At 45.5% G+C, this 23,089-nt stretch overlaps 2 protein-coding genes across 4 annotated transcripts in view; one reads left to right on the top strand and one right to left on the bottom strand.

Annotated features, from left to right (window-relative positions):
* Positions 1-23,089, top strand: part of LOC102171786 (GTPase IMAP family member 7-like) — an 80,567-nt gene that overhangs the window by 32,908 nt on the left and 24,570 nt on the right. The window lies entirely within an intron of this gene.
* Positions 1,972-18,044, bottom strand: LOC106503979 (GTPase IMAP family member 8). 2 transcript variants are annotated; one of them, XM_018046734.1, is made up of 5 exons: positions 17,540-18,044; positions 11,102-11,729; positions 8,183-8,255; positions 6,058-6,678; positions 1,972-4,228 (listed from the first exon to the last, which is right to left on the bottom strand). In XM_018046734.1, exons 2-5 carry the CDS (start codon positions 11,675-11,677, stop codon positions 3,552-3,554), a joined length of 1,947 nt encoding a protein of 648 aa, XP_017902223.1. In that variant the 5' UTR covers positions 11,678-11,729; positions 17,540-18,044; the 3' UTR covers positions 1,972-3,551. The 2 variants fall into 2 exon arrangements, with proteins under 2 accessions (XP_017902223.1, XP_017902225.1); XM_018046736.1 differs by lacking the exon at positions 17,540-18,044 and having other exon boundaries at positions 11,102-11,807.

Genomic DNA, 23,089 nt, shown 5'->3' on the forward strand with positions numbered 1-23,089 from the left:
TTTCCAAAGGACCAAGTTGTAGTTTCATTCATTTTCTTTATTGCTTTTCTATTGCCTGTTTCATTTATTTCTACTCTGAGCTTTATTGTTTTCTTTCTTCCACTTGCTTTATGTTTAGTGGCTCTTCTTCCTCTGATTTCTTAAGGTGGAAGATTATATTATCAATTTTTTAATAAAGGCATTTACAGCTTTCTATTTCCCTCTAAGCATCCTTGTGTTAACTGCATCTCGTAAGTTTTGGTATGTCTTCATTCATCTCAAAATATTTTCTAAATTTCCTTGTGATTTCTTCTTTGGCCCATTGGTTGTTGGGGAATGTGCTGTTTAATTTCCACATATTCCTGTCAATAACAATTCAACCCATTTTTTAATCAGTTGGTTTGGTTGTGTTTTTTTTCATATTAAGTTGTATGAGTTCTTTATATATTTTGGGTAATAACCCCTTATCAAGCACATCATTTACAAATATCTTTTCCCATTTTGTATGTTGCTTTTTTGTTTTGTTGATTGTTTCTTAGCTGTGCAAAAGCTTTTAAACTTAATTAGGTCCTATTTGTTTTTTTTTTTGCATCTGTTACCCTTGCCTGAGGAGACAGATCCAAAAAGATATTACTAAGACATGTCAGAATGTTCTGACTATGTTTTCTTCTAGAATTTTTATAGTTTCCATCCCTACATTTAGGGCTAGGCTTCTCTGGTGGCTTAGATGGTAAATAGTGGCTTAGATGGTAAATGGTGGCTTAGATGGTAAAGAATCTGCCTGCAATGCACAAGAACCCAGGTTCAGGTGAGGAAGAACCCCTGGAGAAGGAATGGCTACCCACTCCAGTATTCTTGCCTGGAGAATTCCATGTACAGAGGAGCCTGGTGGGCTACAGTCCACAGGGTCACAAAGAGTCAGACATGACTGAACAACTAACACTTCACTCACTTCAAGACATGTCAAAGAGTGTTATAACTATGTTTTCTTCTAGAATTTTTACGGTTTCCAGTCCTACATTTAGATACTTAATCCATTGTGAGTTCATTTTAATGTATCTTTTTTTGTGCCAGTACCATACTGTTTTGGTTACTAAAGCTTTGTAGTATAATCTGAAGTCAAGGAACATGATACTTCCAGCTTTTTTTTTTTCCCCAGGATCTTATCTTGTAGGGTAGCTATGAAGTCAATAAATTCGTTCCACTTCTATCTGGGGATATTTTAAATCTTAATTTTTGAAGAACAGTTTTGCTGGATAAATACTTTGGGGTTGACAGTCTTTTCTTTTAGTGCTTTGAATGTGCCATCCTATGGACCACTGGCTTCTATGGTTTCTGATGAGAAATTAGCTGTTAATCTTGTTGAGGATTCCTTGAATGCAATGTCACTTCTTTCTTGCCGCCTTCAAGATTCTTTCTTTGTCTTTGTCTTTTGTAATTTATAGTGGATATAAGTCTCTTTGAATTTATCATCCTACATGAAGTTCATTGAGTTTCTTAAAAGTGTAGATTAATGTTTTTCATCAAATTTTGGAAGCTTGCAGCCATTATTTCTTCAAATATTCTTCCTGCCTCTTTCTCCTCTCCTCTGGCAATGTACATCACGGTGTTCAGCCCACACATTACCCACCTCATGCAGGTCCCCAATGTCACCTGCTCAATCATGGGTAGCACCTTGGGATTTGTTCCCACATTTGAGCCAAAGGGAAGCTGTGGCACATAATGGCTTCTAGACTTTATTCCTCCTACGTACCTGCCTCTAATACCAGTTACTTTTGTTTGTCCTTGCTGTTGTGAAATGCTCAGAGTGCAAGATTCTTGAGTTGGCAGAGGCTAGTAAAGTGACTGTCACCCAGTTTAAAGGTCTTCATGCATCAAAGATGCAAAAACTTCATCAGAGTCAAGATATCTAAACATCTTCATTTCCTCTCTATGGAAACATGATCTTCCCCCAAGTCAGAAAAATAGGAATTATGAGGAGGACATGAATTCATAATAAATTTCATCTTTATTATTTTACTCAACTGAATATATTTACACACACCCTCCAGAATTTATTAAGGGCTATACAGAGTACCAAAGTATACATGATGACAGTCCATGCTCTTATAAATGGGTTAATCTTGAGATAACCTGATGTTTTGAAATTTTAAAAAAGCAGATGACATAAAGCATGTCCTCAAAACATATATAAAGTGGTTAGTATTGAAAACATCTGACCTTACACCTAACTGGGAGATTTCATAGTTCTCATTTATCACCCGCACTAGGTAGCTCTCAACATAATCTGCCTAGCCGTGAGTAGGAACCAAGAAGCAACCTTAAGTATGGAGACACCCATGCCAATGACTAGGGGCAGAAAGGCAGAAAGACACTGGAATGTCAGTGCTACACTGGCCCCAAACTGCTTACTCCTGGATTTCTTGACATAAGACACACAATAAACCCTTAATGTGTTTAAGCCATTATTATTTGAGTTCCTAAGCCTTGGGGAGGGGATTCCCAGTTGGCTCAGTGGTAAAGAATCCATCTGCCATTGCAGGACACACAGGAGACTTGGTTTCATTCTCTGGTTTGGGAAGATCCCTTGCAGGAAGAAATGGAAACCCATCCAAGTATTCTTGCCTGGAAAATCCCATGGACAGAGGAGCCTGTCCACAGTGAGCCACAGTCCGTGGGGTCATAAAGAGCTGGACATGACTGAGCATGGATGCACAAGCCTCAGGGAATGGGATGGGGGTGGAGAGAAAGAGAAAGGGAGACGAAGAGAGAAAGGAATGCAAAGGAGTTTTCAGTAACTTTTTCTGAAAATTCTAGAGGAAATCTAGAATTTTACTTAGAATTTAAAATTTTGCAAGATTATCTAATTAGCAATTTTACCATGCTTCTAATTTTTGTTCTAGTCTGTGTCACCATGAATTATTAGCAATAAAATCTTTTGATACTTCACAGATTCATGTCCATTTCCTCAGGGAGAGCAAAGGAAGGTAGACTGGGTCCCACTTTCCACTACAGCTTGGAACAAAGAAAGGAGTAAGGAGTAACCACATGAGGAAAAGAAGGTCCTGAGAGCACCCCTGGGGGAGATGGGGAGCTGGGAGAACCTGGCAAGCAGTGCCCAGCAACAGCAACTTCTCCATTCTGCCATGCCCAGGAGTTGGCAGGACATTGTCTTACTCCCATGTAGCTGAATCCCCTGGTTCTCATGTGACTATCTGAATTCTGACCCCAGGCTCGCCTTGGCCTTAATCCCAGTGTCTGTCCTGACTCCTGTCTACCTACACAGGTGAAGTGATTCTTGTGACTTGACTCTGATCCTTAATATCAGCCTAATATCTGAAGCCCTTTAGCAGATTTCCCTACCTTATTTCTTCTTTCTCCTTTATTATCCCCTACTACATGACTTGTCTATTTATTTACTTACAAAGAGCTGAAGCATCACAAGCTGAGATGCATTCATCTCTCAAGCTCTCAAAGTCATGGTTCCTCTTCCTATCCCCCTGCCATGCCTCCCCCATGCTTGTAGCCTGAGGGTATCTTCAACTTAAAGAGACCCCAGACCTTTCATTTTCCTAGAACCTTTCCTTTAAAGTACTTAGTAATTTAGAGGGTTTTTCCTGAATATTTTTCATTATTTTGCCTACATCCCGTGTACGGGGATGTTTATGCTGTCCCCCACCCTTTATCACGTTACTAGCCATTGTCAAAAGCTCTTCTGCCTGGTCTTCCTTGGCTTGGCCAGTTTCTTTGTTATTAAAAGCACAATATCTCCTCTTACATTTTTCAATTATGTTCTTAAGATGCTTGTTATCTGTGTTATTGACATAATCATCAAGTTTCCCAGTCTCTAGGTCTTCCTTCCTGGTGAACAGCACGATCGTGTATTTCATAACTTCTGCTCCAAAAATGCGCTCTAGGTCCACCACTGCCTTTTTGTCCCATGTAGTGATCCGTCCCAGCTGTAACACCACAACCAGAACTGTACTCCCTTCTTTATAGTAGGACCTACAGTCCTTGACTGCCTTCTCGAGCTGGGATAGGTCCCCTTCAGCTCTGGACTCCTGACAGAGTGGTGGAGTGTCCACAACCACAACATCCTGCCCGTTCCATGTCCTCCAGCCTTCCTGGAAGCTCGTGGTGACCGGCTGTGCTTTCAGCTGAGAGTGGAACTCCGGGCTCCCGAGGATGGTGTTCCCACTGGCACTCTTCCCAGTCCCGCTCTTCCCCACGAGGATAATGCACAGGGGCTCTGTTGAAAGGAAAGCAGGAGACATTACCCTATAAATGAGATCAGAGATGCATAGAGCTCTTACAATACGTATTATTGGGGTTTTCCTTATGACTTTGCACTCGTACTATGATCTCACTCTTCCGTTCAGTCCTCATAGTTCTCAGTTGTGAATTTTTACCAAGTTACTAATATCCACCTCAAAACAAAGAGAGAAAGAAGCCTCTCTTATGCTCTTCTCTCCAGGAGAAATTATTAAATTATTTATCCTGAACCCACAATCTCATGGTTATACTTACAGGATAAAATATGTATATATATATCTTAAGTCCCTCTCTCATACCCTGAGAGAGTGTGGTTACCACCTACCCCTACAATCTGGTCTCATGTCCCCATTCCACATCTAGAGGTATGAGCCCTTCATCTCCATCAAGACCATGCCCCTTGGTTTCCTCACAAGTAGATGCTCAGTTCTACATCCTTCCTTCAAGTTGCTAGTGTACCCTCTGGAGCATTCTGCTCCGTCATCTAAACTCTATCCACTTTCCAAAGCCTGTTTCAAGTCAGGCTTCCTCCACGCAGCCCCTCTGACTTTCCCACGTGCCTGTGATTTTAGGATCTCCATTAAGAATGTGAAAGGGCACACCGAACAGATACGCTCCTTTTGGTCTGATGTTCTTTTCAAGTGAGGATCTTTGAAGCAGAAGAGAATGGGATGAATAGAACTAGGCTGGAAGAATCTCAGCTCAGGTCAATAGAACTTGTAGCACTGAGTAGATGGGGACTTCTGCTTAAGCTGTGGGTAGGGTAGTGCGGCTGGATTAATCAAACCCACGTAGGGCCATGTGGGGCATGACCCTCAGAAGCATCCAGGCTCCCTGTGCTTGTCCAGTAAAATAGCCCCCCTTCTCCAACAGAGGGAAGAGTGAAGAGCCAGGAGGCAGTCCTGGATCGTTGGTTCTACTCTTCTCTTCTTCCTCCCCTCTCCTCTCCTTCCCTCTGTCTGCTTCTACCTTTCCCCCACCTTGACCTCTTTATCCACTCTCTTGGTTCTTTACTGTCTCATCACCAGTGCTAAATGCTAAACTCTGGGCAACAGATACACTGCAGGGAAGACAAGAGACTGGAAAAGGTCAATCTTTTCCCTCAAGATGCTCTCCATCCAGTTGAAGAGACAGAAGAAGAGTCAGGAGAGAATTAGAGACCAAGTCAGGACTTCAGGTGGCTCAGATGGTAAAAATCTGCCTGCAATGCAGGAGACCCAGGTTTGATCCCTGGGCAGGGAAGATCCTCTGGAGAAGGGATTGGTAACCCTCTCCAGTATTGTTGCCTGGAGAATCCCATCCATGGGGTTACAGAGTTAGACACGACTGAGTGACTAACACTTGCTTACTTACTTACAGGACACTGCATGGAAAGGAACATAAATTTAGTAAAATGTGGGCTTCCCTAGAGGCTCAGTGGTAAAGAATCTGCCTGCCAATGCAGGAGACACGGGTTCGATCCCTGATCTGGGAAGATCGCACATGCCACAATTACTGAGCTTGTGCTCTAGAGCCCAGGAGCTGAAACTACTGAGACTACCACAACAAGAGAGTAGCCCCTGATCTCGCTGGGGCTACTCCCTGCAACTAGAGAAAAGCCCTGGCAGCAACAAAGACCAAGCACAGCCATAAATAAATAGTTTAGAAAATCATTTAGTAAAATTTGAGAAGAAAGGAGAAAGAAGAGCTGGTCACTAGACGATACCTGTCATTTTTATCTCCTCTCTGCCCTTCAGAAAATAACATTCTTGGACATTTAGGTCTACTTTTTAAGTATGTACAAAAGGTTTTCTAGACATCACTTACCTTTCTCTCTGAAAGTACAAGGCTTGTCCCCATTCTGCTGCACCATGCTTACAATTTCCTGCAGGAGTTTATCCACCTGGCATCGCTCCTCTTCCTCCCTAGCTCTGTAGTTGAAGATACTGTATCGGTTTTTACATTTGTTGATGAGCTCGTTGAGCCTTTTACTTCTGGCTAAGAACTTGTCTAGGACTTGATTCTCTATATCTTCTTTCCTGGTGAGGAGAACGATCATATACTCGATGAATTTGTTCCCAAAAATGCGTCGGATGGTGCTTAGCACCATGTCATCTTTCTCATTGAAGGATCCCAGGGGAGTCACCAGCAGGAAAGCATGAGGACCCGGGCAGGTGTTCACAAGGTCTTGTTCAATGTCCTTTGAAGATGAGACGTCTGGAGTATCAATGATCAAAACTTGCCTCTCTCTCCAGATTCTGTTCTCAGACATGCACCTCCAGGTTACTGGCTCTTCACTGTATCGAGTCTCAAAGACCCGCTTCCCCAGAAGGCTGTTCCCAACTGCACTTTTCCCCACACCACGCTTCCCCACAAGCAGGACCTTCAGGGCTGGCAGCCCGGGGTTCGGTTCCCATCCTATCATCTGCTGATGCTGCTCCCCTGACCCTGGGACAAAAGGACAGATTCAGAGTCAATTCTCACAGTAGAATACAGACATGTGGACAGCTTTTAGGGTAGCTCATAAATCTCTTTTGCATTTTTTAAAATCTCATGTTGCCAGTTTTTGTAGAGAATGGCTGTGATGCTCTGAACCAGGAGACCTCTAGTCCCAGCCAGAAGCTACCCAGCGAAGTGAAAGCCATGAAACGGGCCATGACCAACGTAAGAGCAGTGTAAAGGGCTTGAGATTTCTCAGGAACGTGAAAACGTTAAACGTGGCCTTCACTGGTCTTGAGCCTCAGAATTCCTCTTATTTTGCTACCAAAGTTAACTACTGGGGCATGAAGTTCATGGGCTAAGGCAGAACCATGGACAGTGAGTTTAAAATGCATCTTAGTGATATATTCATAAAATAGAACACAACTCAGGAATTTAACAAAAAGTGATGGACTGATATGCAGCGTAGATCGGTCTCCAAAACACACTAAGTGAAGAAAGCCAAACACAAAGCCACATGCTATGTGATGTCATTATCTGAAGTTCAAGAACACACAAAATTAGCTCATATCAGTGGAAGTCTAGAGAGAGGCTCCTTTCAAGAAGGGAGAGTAAGAACTCCTAAGGTGATGGAAATGCCCCATATTTTTAGCTGCTGCTGCTACTGCTGCTAAGTCACTTCAGTTGTGTCTGACTTTGTGCAACCCCATGGACTGTAGCCCAGCAGGCTCCTCCATCCATGGGACTTCCAAGACAAGAATACTAGAGTGAGTTGTCATTCCCTTTCCCAGGTAATCTTCTTGACTCAGGGATCGAACCTGGGTCTCCTGCATTGCAGGCAAATTCAGTGCTGAGCCAGCAAGGAAGCCTGGGAGAGTTACTACCTTCCCCAAAGTCACCTCACACAAGCCAGCATCCTATGGAAAGTCTTCTCCAACCCCATCATTTCTAAGATGCTTCTTGGTCCCCATCATGTGTGATATTCCTTTACTGTCTCGAATCATTCAACCCAATTTTGTTCAAGAACAGAAATATTTCTGGGGGTCTTGGCTGAAGGCCATCGACAGAATTTTAACTCCCTACCGCTAAGTTCACGTATTTCTGTCTAACTTCACTCATCTGTAGAATGAGAATAATGAAAATAGCACCTTCTTTATAAGATTGTTATGAGGACTATATTGTTGGGTTATTGTGAGAATTATATATTATATGCTATGAAGATTAACTTATGGGATATATATATCCATGTCCTAGCTATTGCAAATAGTGCTGCAACTCAATACCAGAAAAACAAACGACTCAATCAAAAAGTGGACAGAAGACCTAAGCTGGCATTTCTCCAAAGAAGACATACAGATAGCTAATAGACTCATGAAAAGATGCTCAACATTGCTCATTATTACAGGATGAGTTTTTGTTCTAACTTATCTAGATAATTTCCACTTTATTTTGATGCATGCTGCATTCAAAAGAATACAGATATGAGCTTAACAGTTTTTAAGGATTATCTTACCATGTGGATAGTTCTTCCTCTGAGATGTGTCTTCATTCATACTATGCTGAGATGTGTCTTCATTCACAGAATCCTAGAAAGAAAACAAAAAGGGGAAATGAGGCACACAGATCTAAAATCTCAGTTTTTCACAAAGTAAAGGAATGGAGACACAAGTATATAATTCAGAGCAATTTGATGATTAGGATGTGATCAAATCACAGTCATGGTCACGGGTCATGGTCCCTGCTGGCCTGTGTAGTTTTGTCCATGATGAAACTGATCTTGGGACCCCACTGTTGCTACTGCTGCAATAGGCTTCCCAGAAGTAAGAAAGTTGGGTTTCTCTTTGTTTATCTCTTTCTGACTTAATTCACTCTGTATCTAGGTTCATCTACCTGTATTCTAGGTTCATCCACCTCATTAAAACTGACTCAAAGGTGTTCCTTTCTATGGCTGAGTAATATTCCATTGTATATATGTACCACAGCTTCTTTATCCATTCATCTTTTGATGGACATCTAGATTGCTTCCATATCTAGGTGGGTTTGTGGGGCTCAAAAGAACCCCACAAATGCCATCTCACCCAGGTATTGTTCCGAAATCACTTTCTAACTTTACTTCCCTGCAGAACCCACTATGAGCCATCAGGGAAGCCCATACTATTACTCCACTAGTAAGGTAATTCTTTCCAAAGTCTCCCAGGGTTCTTGCTATTCCTGGAGAAAATCCAGAAGCTTAAGGAGAGCTTCTGGACTCCCTAGAAGAAGAAACTAGTCAAGTGAGGCCTGTGCAGTGTCTTTGAAGGACAGGGGAGGGAAGAGATTGGAAATCAAGCTTCCCATGTTATCTCCAAGGTTTTCTTCCTTCACTGCACCCCCAGGAGAGAGATGACACTTCTAGCGTGAGATCCAGCAGTTTGGATCCTTCCCCATCCAGATAGGCAACTGGAGATAATGAAGGATGGACAACCAAACACATAATTATCCCCTTCACCTGCCTGGAGAAGCCTCACTCCCCACAGTTAAACTGGCATGAAATCATGGGACTTCCCTAGTGGTCCAGTGGTTAAGAATCTGCCTGAAAATGCAAAGGACATGGGCTTAATCCCTGGTTCAGGAAGATTCCACATGCTGTGGGGCAACGGAGCCCAGGTGCCACAGTTACTAAGCCTGTGCTCCAGAGTTCAAGTCCCAAAGCTACTGAAGCCCAAATACTCTAGAGTCGATGATCCACAAAAAGAGAAGCCACTGAAATGAGATGCCCGTGCACTGCAACTAGAGTGGCCCCCATTTGTCACAACTAGAAAAAGCCCACGGGCAACAATGAAGACCCAGCACAGCCAAAAATGAAAAATAAATAAATAAAAGGTTTCTTAAACTGGCATGAAATCAGAAGTCTTAAAATCAACTAAAATAGCACTCCACCTATTTGTGTGAAATGGATGGGTGCAGGAAGGGTAAGGCACAAGAATGAATGAAGGGGGAAATTGTTAGTAGAGTAATTGTAAAATAGTACAGGCAAGACTCCTTAAGAGTGCCTTGGAGAGCAAGGAGATCCAACCAGTCCATCCTAAAGGAAATCAGTCCTGAATATTCATTGGAAGGACTGATGCTGAAGCTGAAACTCCAATACTTTGGCCACCTGATGTGAAGAACTGACTCATTTGAAAAGACCCTGATGCTGCTAAAGATTGAAGGTGAGAGGAGAAGGGGATGACAGAGGATGAGATGGTTGGATGGCCTCAGCGACTCGATGGACATGAGTTTGAGTAAGCTTCGAGAGTTGGTGTTGGACAGGGAGGCCTGGCATCCTGCAGCCCATGGGGTCACAAAGAGTCAGACATGACTGAGCGACTGAACTGAACAGGCAAGAGAAGAGGCTGACCTGGATTAGATGGTAGTCATGGCGACAGAGAGAAGCAGGTGGCTTCCAGGTGCCTCAGTCACACAAGATGATGACACCCTGGAAGACAAATGCCAGCTGGCAGTGGTATCAAAGCTGACATCTGAGCTTAGGTTTGAAGAGAATGGTGAGCAGGATAGTCATTGGCGGCACTGAGAAGAGAACTGAACTTGTACAGATTTCAGAGGGAAAAACAAAAGTCTGGACGTGTTAATTTTGAGATCCATCAAGAGGGCAATGTCAAATAGCAATCAGATGGATAAAGGAATCAGAACTCAGAGGAAGGACCTAGACTGAAGGGATTAATTTGGAAACTATTAGCCATAGCTAAAGCTCGAAGCTGTAAAAATGTGGAATCACCTGAGGGAGAAAAAAGTGTCAAGAATGGAGGAAGGGCTTGAACCAAGCCCTGAAAATGTCAGCTGTTAGAGGTCGCCTGAGCAACTTCACTTTCACTTTTCACTTTCATGCATTGGAGAAGGAAATGGCAACCCACTCCAGTGTTCTTGCTTGGAGAATCCCAGGGACAGAGGAGCCTAGTGGGCTGCCATCTATGGGGTCGCACAGAGTCAGACACGACTGAAGTGGCTTAGCAGCAGCAGCAGAGGTCATAGAGGTGGATTCAGCAACCTCTTCGGTAGCAAGAGAGGAGAAGAAAACAAGGAGAGTGTGGCTTTACTGAAGCCAAGGGAAGAGAGGGTCTAATGAGTAATTTGTGTGTCCAGTATTGTGAAGGGTAAAGTCAGAAAAGGACTTAAATGTATCTATTAATTTGCCTCATCTTTCCAGTTTATGGATAAATTTCCCCTTGTTGCTGTCGTTGTTTAGTCGATAAGTCGTGCCCGCCATTTCAGTGACCCCATGGACTGTAGCCTGCCAGACTCCTCTGTCCATGGGATTTCCCAGGCAAGAGTACTGGAGTGGGTTGTCGTGTCCTTAAAATACAAAATCCTATGCACCATTTCACTTATTTGTGCCTTTATCTCACCAGCTCTAACAACAGAGATCCTTGGAGACCTTAACAAGAATTCTCACCTGGAATCTACTGTCTTCATCCCTTAAGTTGACTGCATATGGTCCTTCGTTTTCCACCAAATCCTCGACCTTGCAGAGGAGGTCCTTCACCTGGGCATCCTGCTCATCCTTACTTGCCTTGTTGTTGAAAGCGCAGTATTGACCACTAGAGCACTGAACCAAGTCCCAGATAGATGTGTTGTTTTTAACGTAGTCCTCCAGCGAGCCCTCCTCGTCCTTCCGAGTGAAGATGATAATGGTGTGCCTCCTGGCTTTCTCTTCAAATACATTCTGAATGTGCTCGGCTGTTTGTCTGTCCTCCACCGTATAGTTGCCAAGGGGAATTACCAGAAGCAGGGCGTGGAGGCTGGGAGCGGAGAGCTCCAAGCAGCGCTTAATGTTATCCGAAGAGAAAATGTCAGGGGTGTCGATGACCACAACCTCCCTCCCCTGTGTGACCCCACTCCCTCTCTGGCAGCTTCTAGTCACCGGCTGCTCACTGAACCTGGACTCAAACACGGCTTTGCCCAGAATGTTGTTTCCTGTGGCACTTTTCCCTGCGCCACGCTTCCCTAAGAGAAGAAGCCTCACTTCCATCCTGGAGGAGCCCCGCTCTGACTCGCTCTCCTGACTTGGGTTTCGAGTGCTTCTGCTGGGACAAAAAAGCAACACATCAATAATCAAAGCTCAGCTGGTAAAGAATCTGCCTGCAATGCGGGAGACCTGGGTTTGATCCCTGGGTTGGGAAGATCCCCTGGAAAAGGGAAAGGCTACGCACTCCAGTATTCTGGCCTGGAGAATTCCATGGACTACAGTCCTTGGGGTCGCAAAGAGTTGGACACTACTGAGCCACTTTCACTTTCAGTAATCAACTCACAGAATGAATAGAGGAACAGCATGAAAGTACCTTCTCTTTCTGACTCTTTTCTCTGAGCATTAGGACAATGGAAGTCCTAGACTCAGACTAGATGGGGACAAGGAATCTTGTTTCCCGATTCTTCTCTGTGCTCTTGTTTCTAAAACAAACCCATGTTCTCGCTAGACCTCAACTCAGAGCTGGGTATTTCACCACCCTCTAGTGTCCTTTTTGAAAAGCAGACTGGGAGGAGTGGGGTTTATGAAGTTAGAAGTGTTTGTTGTAAAATTTGGGAAAACCTCAAAAATACTGAAGGAGAAAATAAAATTCATCTGTACTCCCAACACCAAAAAAAAAAAAAGGCAAAACCAAAATAAATTAAAAAATAAACCCATATTGGTAAAAATGTCAAAATATTGTTGATTGCCTAAACAAACACCAACCCTTTCTCTATACCCATCACCAGCTCTACATGCTGGAGGGAATCTACACACTCTCTGAGATACACAGGACAAAGCTCCCCTTTTTAAAAAAAGGAGAGGGGGGACACAGATGGGCATGTGCTAATTAATCCCTGGAATCTGTGACCAAGTGCATTATTTACCTGGTACAGGGCTTAGCTAGTGTAACTAAGGACCTTGTGATGGGAGATATCCTTGGGTCACCGTGGTGATGGTAGTTTAGTCACTAGGTTGTGTCCAACTCTTAGCAAACCCGTGGACTGTAGCCTGCCAGGCTCCTCTGTCATGGGTTTCTCCAGCCAAGAATACTGGAGTGGGTTGCCATTTCCTTCTCCAGGGGATTTCCCCAACCCAGGAATTGAACCTGGGTCTCCTGCATTGCAGGCATATTATTTACCAACTTAGCTGTGAGGGTCACCAAGGTGGGCCCAATATAATCACGTTATGAGAGGTTCTAGAGTGAGAAGAGATGGGAGAACAGAAGCAGAGATCAGAGACAGACAGGCTCGAAAATGCTATACTGTTGACTTTAAAGATGGAGGAAGAGGTCACGAGCCAAGCTGGAAAAAGCAAGAAAACAGAGTCTCAGGATCACAGCCCTGCCCAGCACCTTGATTTTAGGACTTTCAACTTCCAGAGCTGTTAAATAATAAATCTTTGGGTTTTGAGCAATTAAGTTTGTGTCAATTTGCAACAGCAATAGTAGGAAACTAATACACTCTCTCCCAACTTCCCTTCCAGCTAAGGGTGTCCATGGGACCCCCTTCTCCCTGGTGAGAGCTCAGGGAATACTTGCTTGGGCCTTCTGGAAATGCTATTGTTTTCCTGATGGTAGGGGCAGACTCAAGTCGAGAGCTCCTGTTGTCACCCCTTGCCCCTTCTTCTTGCATGAAATTTTAATGTTATTGCAGGAATCACAGTGGATATTGTGGGCAATGAGGCAACAAATAAGAGGGACGAGAAGTCACCGTTCATCACCAAGCTAAGGGTGGCAGAGCAGAAAGATAAAGAGGGTCCCTGATGATGTCACTGAGCTGCCGGAACACCCTTGAGACCCCTTGGTTAAATAAACAATTAATAGTCTTATAAGTTAAGCTGCTGCTACTCAAAATGGGATTCACAGACTAGAAATATTGCCACCAACTGAGTCCCTGTTAGAAACGCAGAGTCCTGGGCCCCACCCAAGCCCCCTGCATCAGCACTTGTAGTTTCACAAATTCCAGGTGATTCCCGTGAACCTTCACGTTTGAGAAGCCCGGGTGGGAGTCACCTTTAGTTCCTAACTGACTCAGAATCCACAGGAAGAACCAAGCTTCCTCGTCCATTCATCCAGTAGTCCATCTTTCCCAGATGATTCTGTCAGGTACCAGGGACCCCTATTGTCCAAGTGTGCCCCAAGGCTCTCTGTTGTGTCCCCTGGATTTGGTCTATTTGTGAACGAGAAAGCCTTACTCACCAAAAGCAATATGACTTCATTAGTATAATTTTAAAATAAGCCCTTCTTTTCTGATCGAGCAAGTCCCAACCCCTTGCACATGTTCAAGATTTTCTTGCTACTCTCAGCTTTTTTATCTTCTCTAGAACTTTTCAATCAGTTGTCACTTTCCTGATGAAATGCTGAACATTATTGCATTGAACTCACAGCTTTGGCTGAGAAGAACTGACATCTCAATGCTGCTGCTTTTTGTTGATCAGTTTTAAATATGTTCTAATTTCAACTGTGATTTCTTTCCAACCCATAAATTTAAAAAAGTGATTATTAAAAAATATATTGGGAGACTATCTTTTCATTCATTTTTGAATGTTATTGCTCTATGGTCAGAGAACACCATCTGTATGAAATAGCTGTCACTGGTAGAGGTTTACCTCTTGGCCAAATAAAATTTTTGTAAATGTCTCCTGTGGGCCTGGAAGGAATGTGTGGCCTGTAATCACAGGTGCCTTTCACAATCAGGGACCCCACCTCACGTCTGCTCCCTTAGTTCCAGTCCCTGAGTATGCACCCCCACCTCCTGTGTGCCTGGAAACCCTCCATTTTACACCACGAGATGGCAACCCACTCCAGTGTTCTTGCCTGGAGAATCCCAGGGGTGGATGAGCCTGGTGGGCTGCCATCTATGTGGTCGCACAGAGTCGGACACGACTGAAGTGACACAGCAGCAGCAGCAGCAGCAGCATGTCCCCTCCGTGTCAAGCCCCTGCTGGTTTTTCCAGATTGAACTGGACTTCCGCAATAACAACTTCCTGCTTCTACCCTTCTCCTAGAATCTGTCATCCTTCTACACTCAGAGACAGACGGTATCACTCATCAGCCCCAAGGCCACCAGTGGCCTCCTACCCATTTGAAGAACAGGCAAAGCCTTCACAGTGGCGTCACCAACTCAATGGACATGAGTTTGAGCAAGCTCTGGGAGCTGGTGATGGACAGGGAGGCCTGGCGTGCTGTGGTCCATGGGGTCGCAAAGAGTCGGACACGACTGAGTGACTGAACTGAACAAGACCCTGCCCGATCTGGACTTATCCACCACCTGTTTCCACCTTGCTTGTCTGCCTCCCTGACAGTCCTCAAATATGTGACCTTGGGGCTTCATGCTGGTGGCTCACCTGAGCTAGAACATTCTCCCCCCAGACTTATGCCAGGCAGGTTCACTTCCTTTAGGTCTCCACCAGACCTGTCTCTGTGGTCCAAGAGGCCTTCTTCAATCATCCTATATTTAAAAGCTACTCTCCCCCCACACCCTGCAAACACACCCCATCCCCCTGCCCTGATTTATTTTTCTCCACAGCACCCACTTTCAATGAAAGGTGCATTCACTTGCTTATCGCTTTCTTGTTTTGTCTCCCCATTACTAGAAGGAACTTGTTCTGTTTCATTCACTAGCATATCTACAACATCAAGAAGGCATTCAATAAATACTCACTATGACTGAGCAGATGGTTACTGACTTGAAGGACAAGGAACCACAGCTGAAGAAAGTGAAGGAGAAAAGCCCTTATTCTGTGCAGCTATTTTGAAAGTTCCCACTTCTTATGAGAAGAGTATTGGTGGACTGTGAGGAAGGAATCAGAGAAGGTAGCAAAGGAAGGACATACACCTGCCCTCAAGAAGCTTCACCTTAGAGGAAATATAGGGCTGAGCTGAGGAGAAGCTCATCAGGGCAATGGATGGAGGCCTGGGTTCCTCCCTACAGGCATCTGCTGGATCTCCACATGATGCAAGAGGCAAAGCCCATCTCAGCTCAAAACACGCACCTCCAAGGTTACAGCAAGGAGAGAAGCCCAGTCACTGTTGGGACTCTTGTTCTATGTCCCTGAGTCCTAATATTATGTCTGGCACATAGTATATGCTCAATGAATGATGTGAAATAAATGGTGAGAGTGACAGATGTGAGGAAAGGAAGAAAAATTGTTTCTAGAAGTGGAGAGGGAGACTGAAGTGATGCCCCTTTGAATAATAAATAATAAAAGTAATAATTTGAATAACTTTGAGTAATAAAAGAGAAGTGACTTTACATTGTTTCCTGACCAAGTGAAGAAGTGGTATATTTTTGTACATTAAATTTTTTAAAAGATTAGTGAGTAAATAAGCTTGAGGAAGCAGAGACCTTCAGTAGGCCAAAGAAATAAGGAATTTATTTCCCAAGTACACATCATTGTTTCATATGGTTCCTTATCATCGTGAACTGGATGAGTCTTTATTAGACTCCCTTCAGCCAGTGATGCCATATTGAATCAAAAATAATTTTCTCTCCCTCTGTGTGTGTGTGTATATATATATATATACACACACATACAATTGCCCAATCTGTACCATTTTCTCCCAAGGGTACAGAAAATCCTTTTAAGGACAAAAGGGAACCAACCCACCCCTACTCTCTCCTTGATAACTCACATTTTCTCATCATCTCCCAGACCACTCTTCAGACACCATCAGAGCAACAGAGAGAAAAAGACACACAGACAGACTTTCTCTAGAACTCCTGTTGACATTCTGAGGCAGCCTCCACCTTCTTCTCAGGATATAGCCCAAGGGGGAACATGGCTTCAGGCATCCATCCAACCAAAGCTTCCTCCCATATCAAGGGCAGTCCACATGCACAGAAAAAGGTGGTCAGAGAAGCTTCTGGAGCCCTTCTTGGAGAGATCACAGTTCCAGCCCAGCAGGAGGAAGGAAAAGAGTTCACAGGTGACAGCCTAGGAGGCTTAATTTTAGATAAAATCTAAAAATATTTTGGCTTTCTGACCAAACACTGACCGCTTTCAATGCACGGTTAATGGAATCTGAATTGTGCAAGGGCTGGGAAATATTTTTATTTTTTATTTTTTAGCTTTTGAACCGTGGTATTGGAGAAGACTCTTGAGAGTCCCTTGGACTGCAAGGAGATCCAACCAGCCCATCCCAAAGGAAATCAGTCCAGAATGCTCACTGGAAGGACTGATGCTGAAGCTCCAATAGTTTGGCCACCTGATTCAAAGAACTGACTCACTGGAAAAGACCCTGATGCTGGGAAAGATTGAGAGCGAGAGGAGAAGGGGACCACAGAGGATGAGATGGTTGGATGGCATCACCGACTCAAGGGACGTGAGTCTGAGTAGACTCTGGGAGTTAGTGATGCACAGGGAAGCCTGGCATGCTGCAGTCCATGGGGTCACAAAGAGTCGGACACGACTGAGAGAGAGAACTGAACTGAACTGGGAAATAACAGGAAAGTGAATGTGGAAAATCAGTGTCCAAATGGCCAGGTTCCCTGCCCCCTGCTTCTCAAGGAGGCAGGCAGCTATCGCTGAATTCCCGAGGGAGGGGCTGGGGGGTGGTACTCTGTGTCACAGTCGTGAAATTAGGGGATTCAAAGAGCGGGTCGCGCCCCTTGTTTTTCTTCCGGGCCTTCATCTCAGCCTTAGGTGGGGAGAGTAGCCCCTCCCAGACCTGCCCCTTCCTGGGAAGGCTGCCCTCAGGCATGACTCCCAGGACGGCGGGAACCACTGGGTTCTTGGCCCCGCAGGCTGGAGCGGGAGGGACATCCCAGAGCCCCTGCAAACAAGCCCTCCAGGTGGCCATGCCCAGCCCTGGGGGTCGGCCGCCTTCCCCTGCCCCATCCCCGCCCGGCGCCCCGTGCACAGGTATCCCCGCCGCACACGCACCTCGGTCCGGTGCCCTGGTCTCTCACAGCCTCAGCGCCGCCGGGTCCCGCCGGCCGCTGGGCTGGGTGAGGCGGCCGCTCGGTCCGTTCAGGGGATGGTGGAGCCGCGCGGGTAGAGCAGGGCAGAGTCAGGAGCACTTCGGAGGAGGAAGAGGTTTCTAGAGATATGTTTCGAGGGCGGTGGGAGGGGAAGTTCAGTAAAGCGATGCCAGATCAGCAGGGTGAGAACCTCAGGGTCAGGGACAGCGCCCACCCAGCTCGGCGCGCCGGCAGGCAGGGGTCCCTGCGGACCGAGGGGCTGAGCCTCATCCGAGCTTCCGAAGGGGTCTTAGGAGGAGAAGGCTGGCTGTGCCCAGGGCCCAGGACGGGGTGCCTCTGGGGGCAGCGCCAGCGGTGGGGAGGGCCCGCAGGTCCCCGCCCCCAGCCTTCCTCTGGATGCGGGTGGAAACCCGCAGACACTGCTTACCTTCCCCCACCGCGTCCCTGCCCTCCTTCCGCCCTGCAGCAGCGCTCCGGCTTGCTGTAACAGCCTCTCCCGCCTTCCGAGGTGGGGGCCCTCCTTGAATCCCATCCCCGGAGAAACTGGGGCCTCGGACCCGCGCTGCTTCGCGGAGGAAGTCAAGTTCTTTGCCCAGAGCCAGTCAAACGTTTGAAATGCTAGACCTATTCCTGTTTTCTGGAGAGTTTTTATCATAAATGGATGTTGAATTTTGCCAAAGGCTTTCTCTGCATCTATTGAGATAATCATATGGCTTTTATTTTTCAATTTGTTAATGTGGTGTATTACATTGATTGATTTGCGGATATTAAAGAATCCTTGCAGTCCTGGGATAAAGCCCACTTGGTCATGGTGTATGATCTTTTTAATGTGTTGTTGGATTCTGATTGCTAGAATTTTGTTAAGGATTTTTGCATCTATGTTCATCAGTGATATTGGCCTGTAGTTTTCTTTTTTTGTGTCATCTTTGTCAGGTTTGGGGATTAGGGTGATGGTGGCCTCATAGAATGAGTTTGGAAGTTTACCTTCCTCTAAAATTTTCTGGAAGAGTTTGAGTAGGATAGGTGTTAGCTCTTCTCTAAGTGTTTGGTAGAATTCAGCTGTGAAGTCGTCTGGACCTGGGCTTTTGTTTGCTGGAAGATTTCTGATTACAGTTTCAATTTCTGTGCTTGTGATGGGTCTGTTAAGATTTTCTATTTCTTCCTGGTTCAGTTTTGGAAAGTTGTACTTTTCTAAGAATGTGTCCATTTCTTCCAAGCTGTCCATTTTATCAGCACATAGTTGCTGATAGTAGTCTCTTATGATCCTTTGTATTTCTGTGCTGTCTGTTGTGATCTCTCCATTTTCATTTCTAATTTTATTGATTTGATTTTTCTCCCTTTGTTTCTTGATGAGTCTCGCTAATGGTTTGTCGATTTTATTTATCCTCTCAAAGAACCAGCTTTTGGCTTTGTTGATTTTTGCTATGGTCTCTTGTTTCTTTTGCATTTATTTCTGCCCTAATTTTTAAGATTTCTTTCCTTCAACTAACCCTGGGGTTCTTCATTTCTTCCTTTTCTAGTTACTTTAGGTGTAGAGTTAGGTTCTTTAGTTGACTTTTTTTTTGTTTCTTGAGGTAAGCCTGTATTGCTATGAACCTTCCCCTTAGCACTGCTTTTACAGTGTCCCACAAGTTTTGGGTTGTTGTGTTTTCATTTTCATTCATTTTTATGCATATTTTTATTTTTTTTTGATTTCTTCTGTGATTTGTTGGTTATTCAGCCAGCGTGTTGTTCAGCCTCCATATGTTGGCATTTTTAATAGTTTTTCTCCTATAATTGAGATCTAATCTTAGTGCATTGTGGTCAGAAAAGATGCTTGGAATGATTTCAGTTTTTTTTTTAATTTACCAAGGCTAGGTTTATGGCCCAGGATGTGATCTATCCTGGAGAAGGTTCCGTGTGCGCTTGAGAAAAAGGTGAAATTCATTGTTTTGGGGGTGAAATGTCCTATAGATATCAGTGAGGTCTAACTGGTCTATTGTATCATTTAAAGTTTGTGTTTCCTCTGATGCTTTCCTAGAGTTCATAAAACGAAACCCTTTTTCCTGAGACATAAGTGTTCAAAGCTTCTTACTAAAAGAGGAGGTCAAATGCAGAGGAAGACCTTATTTTATTTTATCATGGTTAAAAAAAAAAAAAAAAAAAAACCTCACACTGTTTAACACTGGATTCACTATCTTGGCCATTTTGAAGTGTACAGCTCAGCAGCATCACGTGTCTTCTCCACATTGTGTAGAGTTCCAGAACTTTTCCATCAGAAAACCTGAAGCCCAAGGCCCATTCGATGAGAATGCCCCTCCTCCAGCCCTAGATAACCACCTTCTACTTTCTGTGTCTATGATTTTGGACAACTTTGGATACTTCCTGAGACTGGAATCTGATGGTGTTTGTCCTCTGTGACTGACTTTTTCCGCTTAGCTTAATGTCCTTGCAGTGGGAGGACTTTCAGTCACCGTGCAGAGACCCTTTGAGCTCACATTGCTACATCAGGCTGCAGTCCTTGAAATGTCTGAGGTGGGTTGAGCCTCCAGGGACCAACCCGTGGAAGGAGCAGTGGGAACTGCACTGGGTTTGAGGGGCTGCTCTGTCCCCGTGGTGTCCCCCTCCCCTCTGGGCTGGTCTTCAAGTTCATTCTGCCACCAAGAGGGACACACTTGGAGGGGAAACTGACAAAGTCTCACCCATCTCCTATCCTACTCGTTGCTGTGCAGTTGCTCAGTGATGTCCGAGTCTTTGTGACCCCATGGACTGCAGCACGCCCAGGCCTCCCTGTCAATCACCAACTCCCGGAGTTCACTCACACTCATGTCCATTTATTCAGTGATGCTGTCCAACCACCTCATCCTCTGTCATTCCCTTCTCCTCCTGCCCTCAGTCTTTTCCCAGCATCAGGGTCTTTTCCAATGAGTCAGTTGTTCACATCAGTTGGCCCAAATGTTAGAGATTCAACTTCAGCATCAGTCCATCCAATGAATATTCAGGGTTAACTTCCTTTAGGAGTGATTTGTTGGATCTCCTTGCTGTCCAAGGGATTCTCAAGAGTCTTCTCCAGCACCACTCCTTAGTAAGGAGGACCCTCTTCCAAGAAGACTCTCTCCATCTCCATGGGGGACTGGGTCATTTCACATAAAATCAACTTATTAAAAACCATCAGGTAGAAGCCTGTCACTCGGTCAGTCAACATCCCAGCTGTGTCACTAGGAAGTGGTGGTCAGGTCATGGCAGCGTCACAGGTCTGATGGGATATCACGTCCCCCAAATTGAAAAGATGATGAACTGAGATGAAGAAAACTCCCTCCTTCTTAGATGAAACAGAAGCTGTGGAGAGCACTCCGAGGAAAACCAAAGCTTCAAATAACTCATCCATGATTTAGCAAGTTGGTTATTTGCTGAGCTGACCAGTTTTGCAAAATGATCTTCAACACATCACTTCCTGGGGAATGGACCTCTTCAGGGAAGGTTCCTGGCTGCGCCCTGATCCAGGGGAAGAATGGGACTTCTCTTCCCCCTAGTGGCCTTGGGGAGGTAATGACAAGGGCAGCAAACCACTCCCCAGAAGGCGGGAGGAGACTGGGAATACAGAGGATGAGATGATTGGGTGGCATCACCGACTGGATGGACATGAGTTTGGAGCAAGCTCCGGAAGTTGGTGAAGGACAGGGGAGCCTGGCCTGCTGCAGTCCATGGGGTCACAAAGAGTCGGACACCTCTTAGTGAATGAACAACAGTGATGAGGCTACCTTAAGGGGTGGGCAAAAACCTTCCACCCTCCATTTTCCTCTGAAGGCGTGGCTGGGAAGAGTCAGGCAGTTGTAAGCAGAGTTCCTGTCTGTCTGCTAGGCTTCTTTGCCTGGCTTTTGGATCTGTTTCAAACTGGCTGTTCTGAGGCCTGTTGGGAGAAGTGTGATGGGAGACGGTCAACTGGAGGGCTTTCCAGTGTCTTCTCTTCCTAGGCCATTGCAGCAGGCATTGGGGCATTGTCCATGAGAAGCGCTGGGGCAAACTCTCAGTGAGTCAGGCATCCTCTGCCCCACCTTGTCCTCTGTCCCCCTATGACGTCTGTTTTCCTGCTCTTTTTTCTGTCTTCGCTCCTTTGGTTTCAAATATCCTAAGATCTTTCCTGGAGGGGTAGGGAGGGTTTATCCGGGGCCAGGAAGCTGGGGAAGAGGAGGTTGGTTTTGAGGCCCGGGACCCCACGGCTCTGCCATCCATGGAGGGGACCGACCTCTTGAACCTCTCTCTTCTAGGCGCGTGCATCAGGTTTGCTCACCCTGGCTGGCATGCCATGGGCCTGTGGGCCGCTGTCATCTTCTGTGTAATAGCTTATCTTGGCAATGGTGATGGCTTCTACGACATCAGCTCCCGTGCTGTGATCCTTAGTCCTCGTCGCCCCCCACCTCTTGGTACAGCGAAGAAGCTTCGCCTATTTCATGTGGGAGGCAAGGAGGACTGCGAAATACATGGCAAATTAGCTGATGATGGAGAAAGGAGAGTTAGTATCCCAGAACACTCACAGCTCGGTGAATTGGGAGGACTGGGGCACTCAGAGGGCAGAGAGTGGAGCCCCTCTGAAAGCTCGGACCCTTCATCTGAGTTGTTGGTTCAGGAGTTTTAACTTAAACTGGAAATAACCGTTCAGATATCTGGGCATGAATCATTTCCTGAATCAAGGGAGGCATGTAAGGAGCAGAAAGAGGACAGGATATCCTGAGCACCCTTGCGTGTCTTCTCCTGGTGTGTGACTGCTATCACCTTCATCCCACTTGCCAGTAACAACATGCCCTCGAAAATGCAAGTGACTTAACAACTGCAGTTGTTAGAGTATTTCGACATTCTGTGGGTTACTAGGCTCACACGGGCACAGTCCTCACTTGGGTTTCTCAGCAGTTCCTTGCACGTCATGGCGTCAGTGGGTGTGAAGTCATCAGGGAACTTGATTGGCTGGACTGCCAGAAATGCACAGCTCACATGTTCAGGGGCTCAGGCTGGGAGTACCAGCCAGGGAGGCTACATAGTGCTTCTCTGTGTGGCTTGGGCCAACCAGGTTACAATAGGCGAGCATCCCACTGTGGAGCATTTTAAGATGTAGGGCCAATGGAAGCTGCACAGCCCCCTAGTGTCGACTTCCACTGTATGTTGTTTGATCAAATGCATTCCAGGCTTTGCAGTTCAGATTCAGGGGTTGAGGCAAGTAGTTCTTGCCACCTCTTCACAGGCGTGTGGTAAGGTCACCTGCAGACAGCAAATGGGATCGGAGCACTGGCTGCCCCTGTGGTTGGAAAATGCCAGTTGCTTCTGGTGAGAAGGCGTTAGGTTGAACAGACTCTGATACCTCGCTAGGCAACGATGAGCGTACAGACGGAATGAAATCACAGAGGCTACTTCCTTGACTGTAACTTTTTTTTCCTCTTTATCTTCAGCGATTTGTTTGCTAATGAATTCTGGCTGCTCTGCTCCTGACTATCTGTGGTTCTGCAGGCTCATGTGGTGTCCTTGGCTCTCCCTGAGCCAT

This window comes from Capra hircus, chromosome 4 (genome assembly GCF_001704415.2).
Source record: "Capra hircus breed San Clemente chromosome 4, ASM170441v1, whole genome shotgun sequence".
NCBI classification, from domain to species: Eukaryota; Metazoa; Chordata; class Mammalia; order Artiodactyla; family Bovidae; genus Capra; species Capra hircus.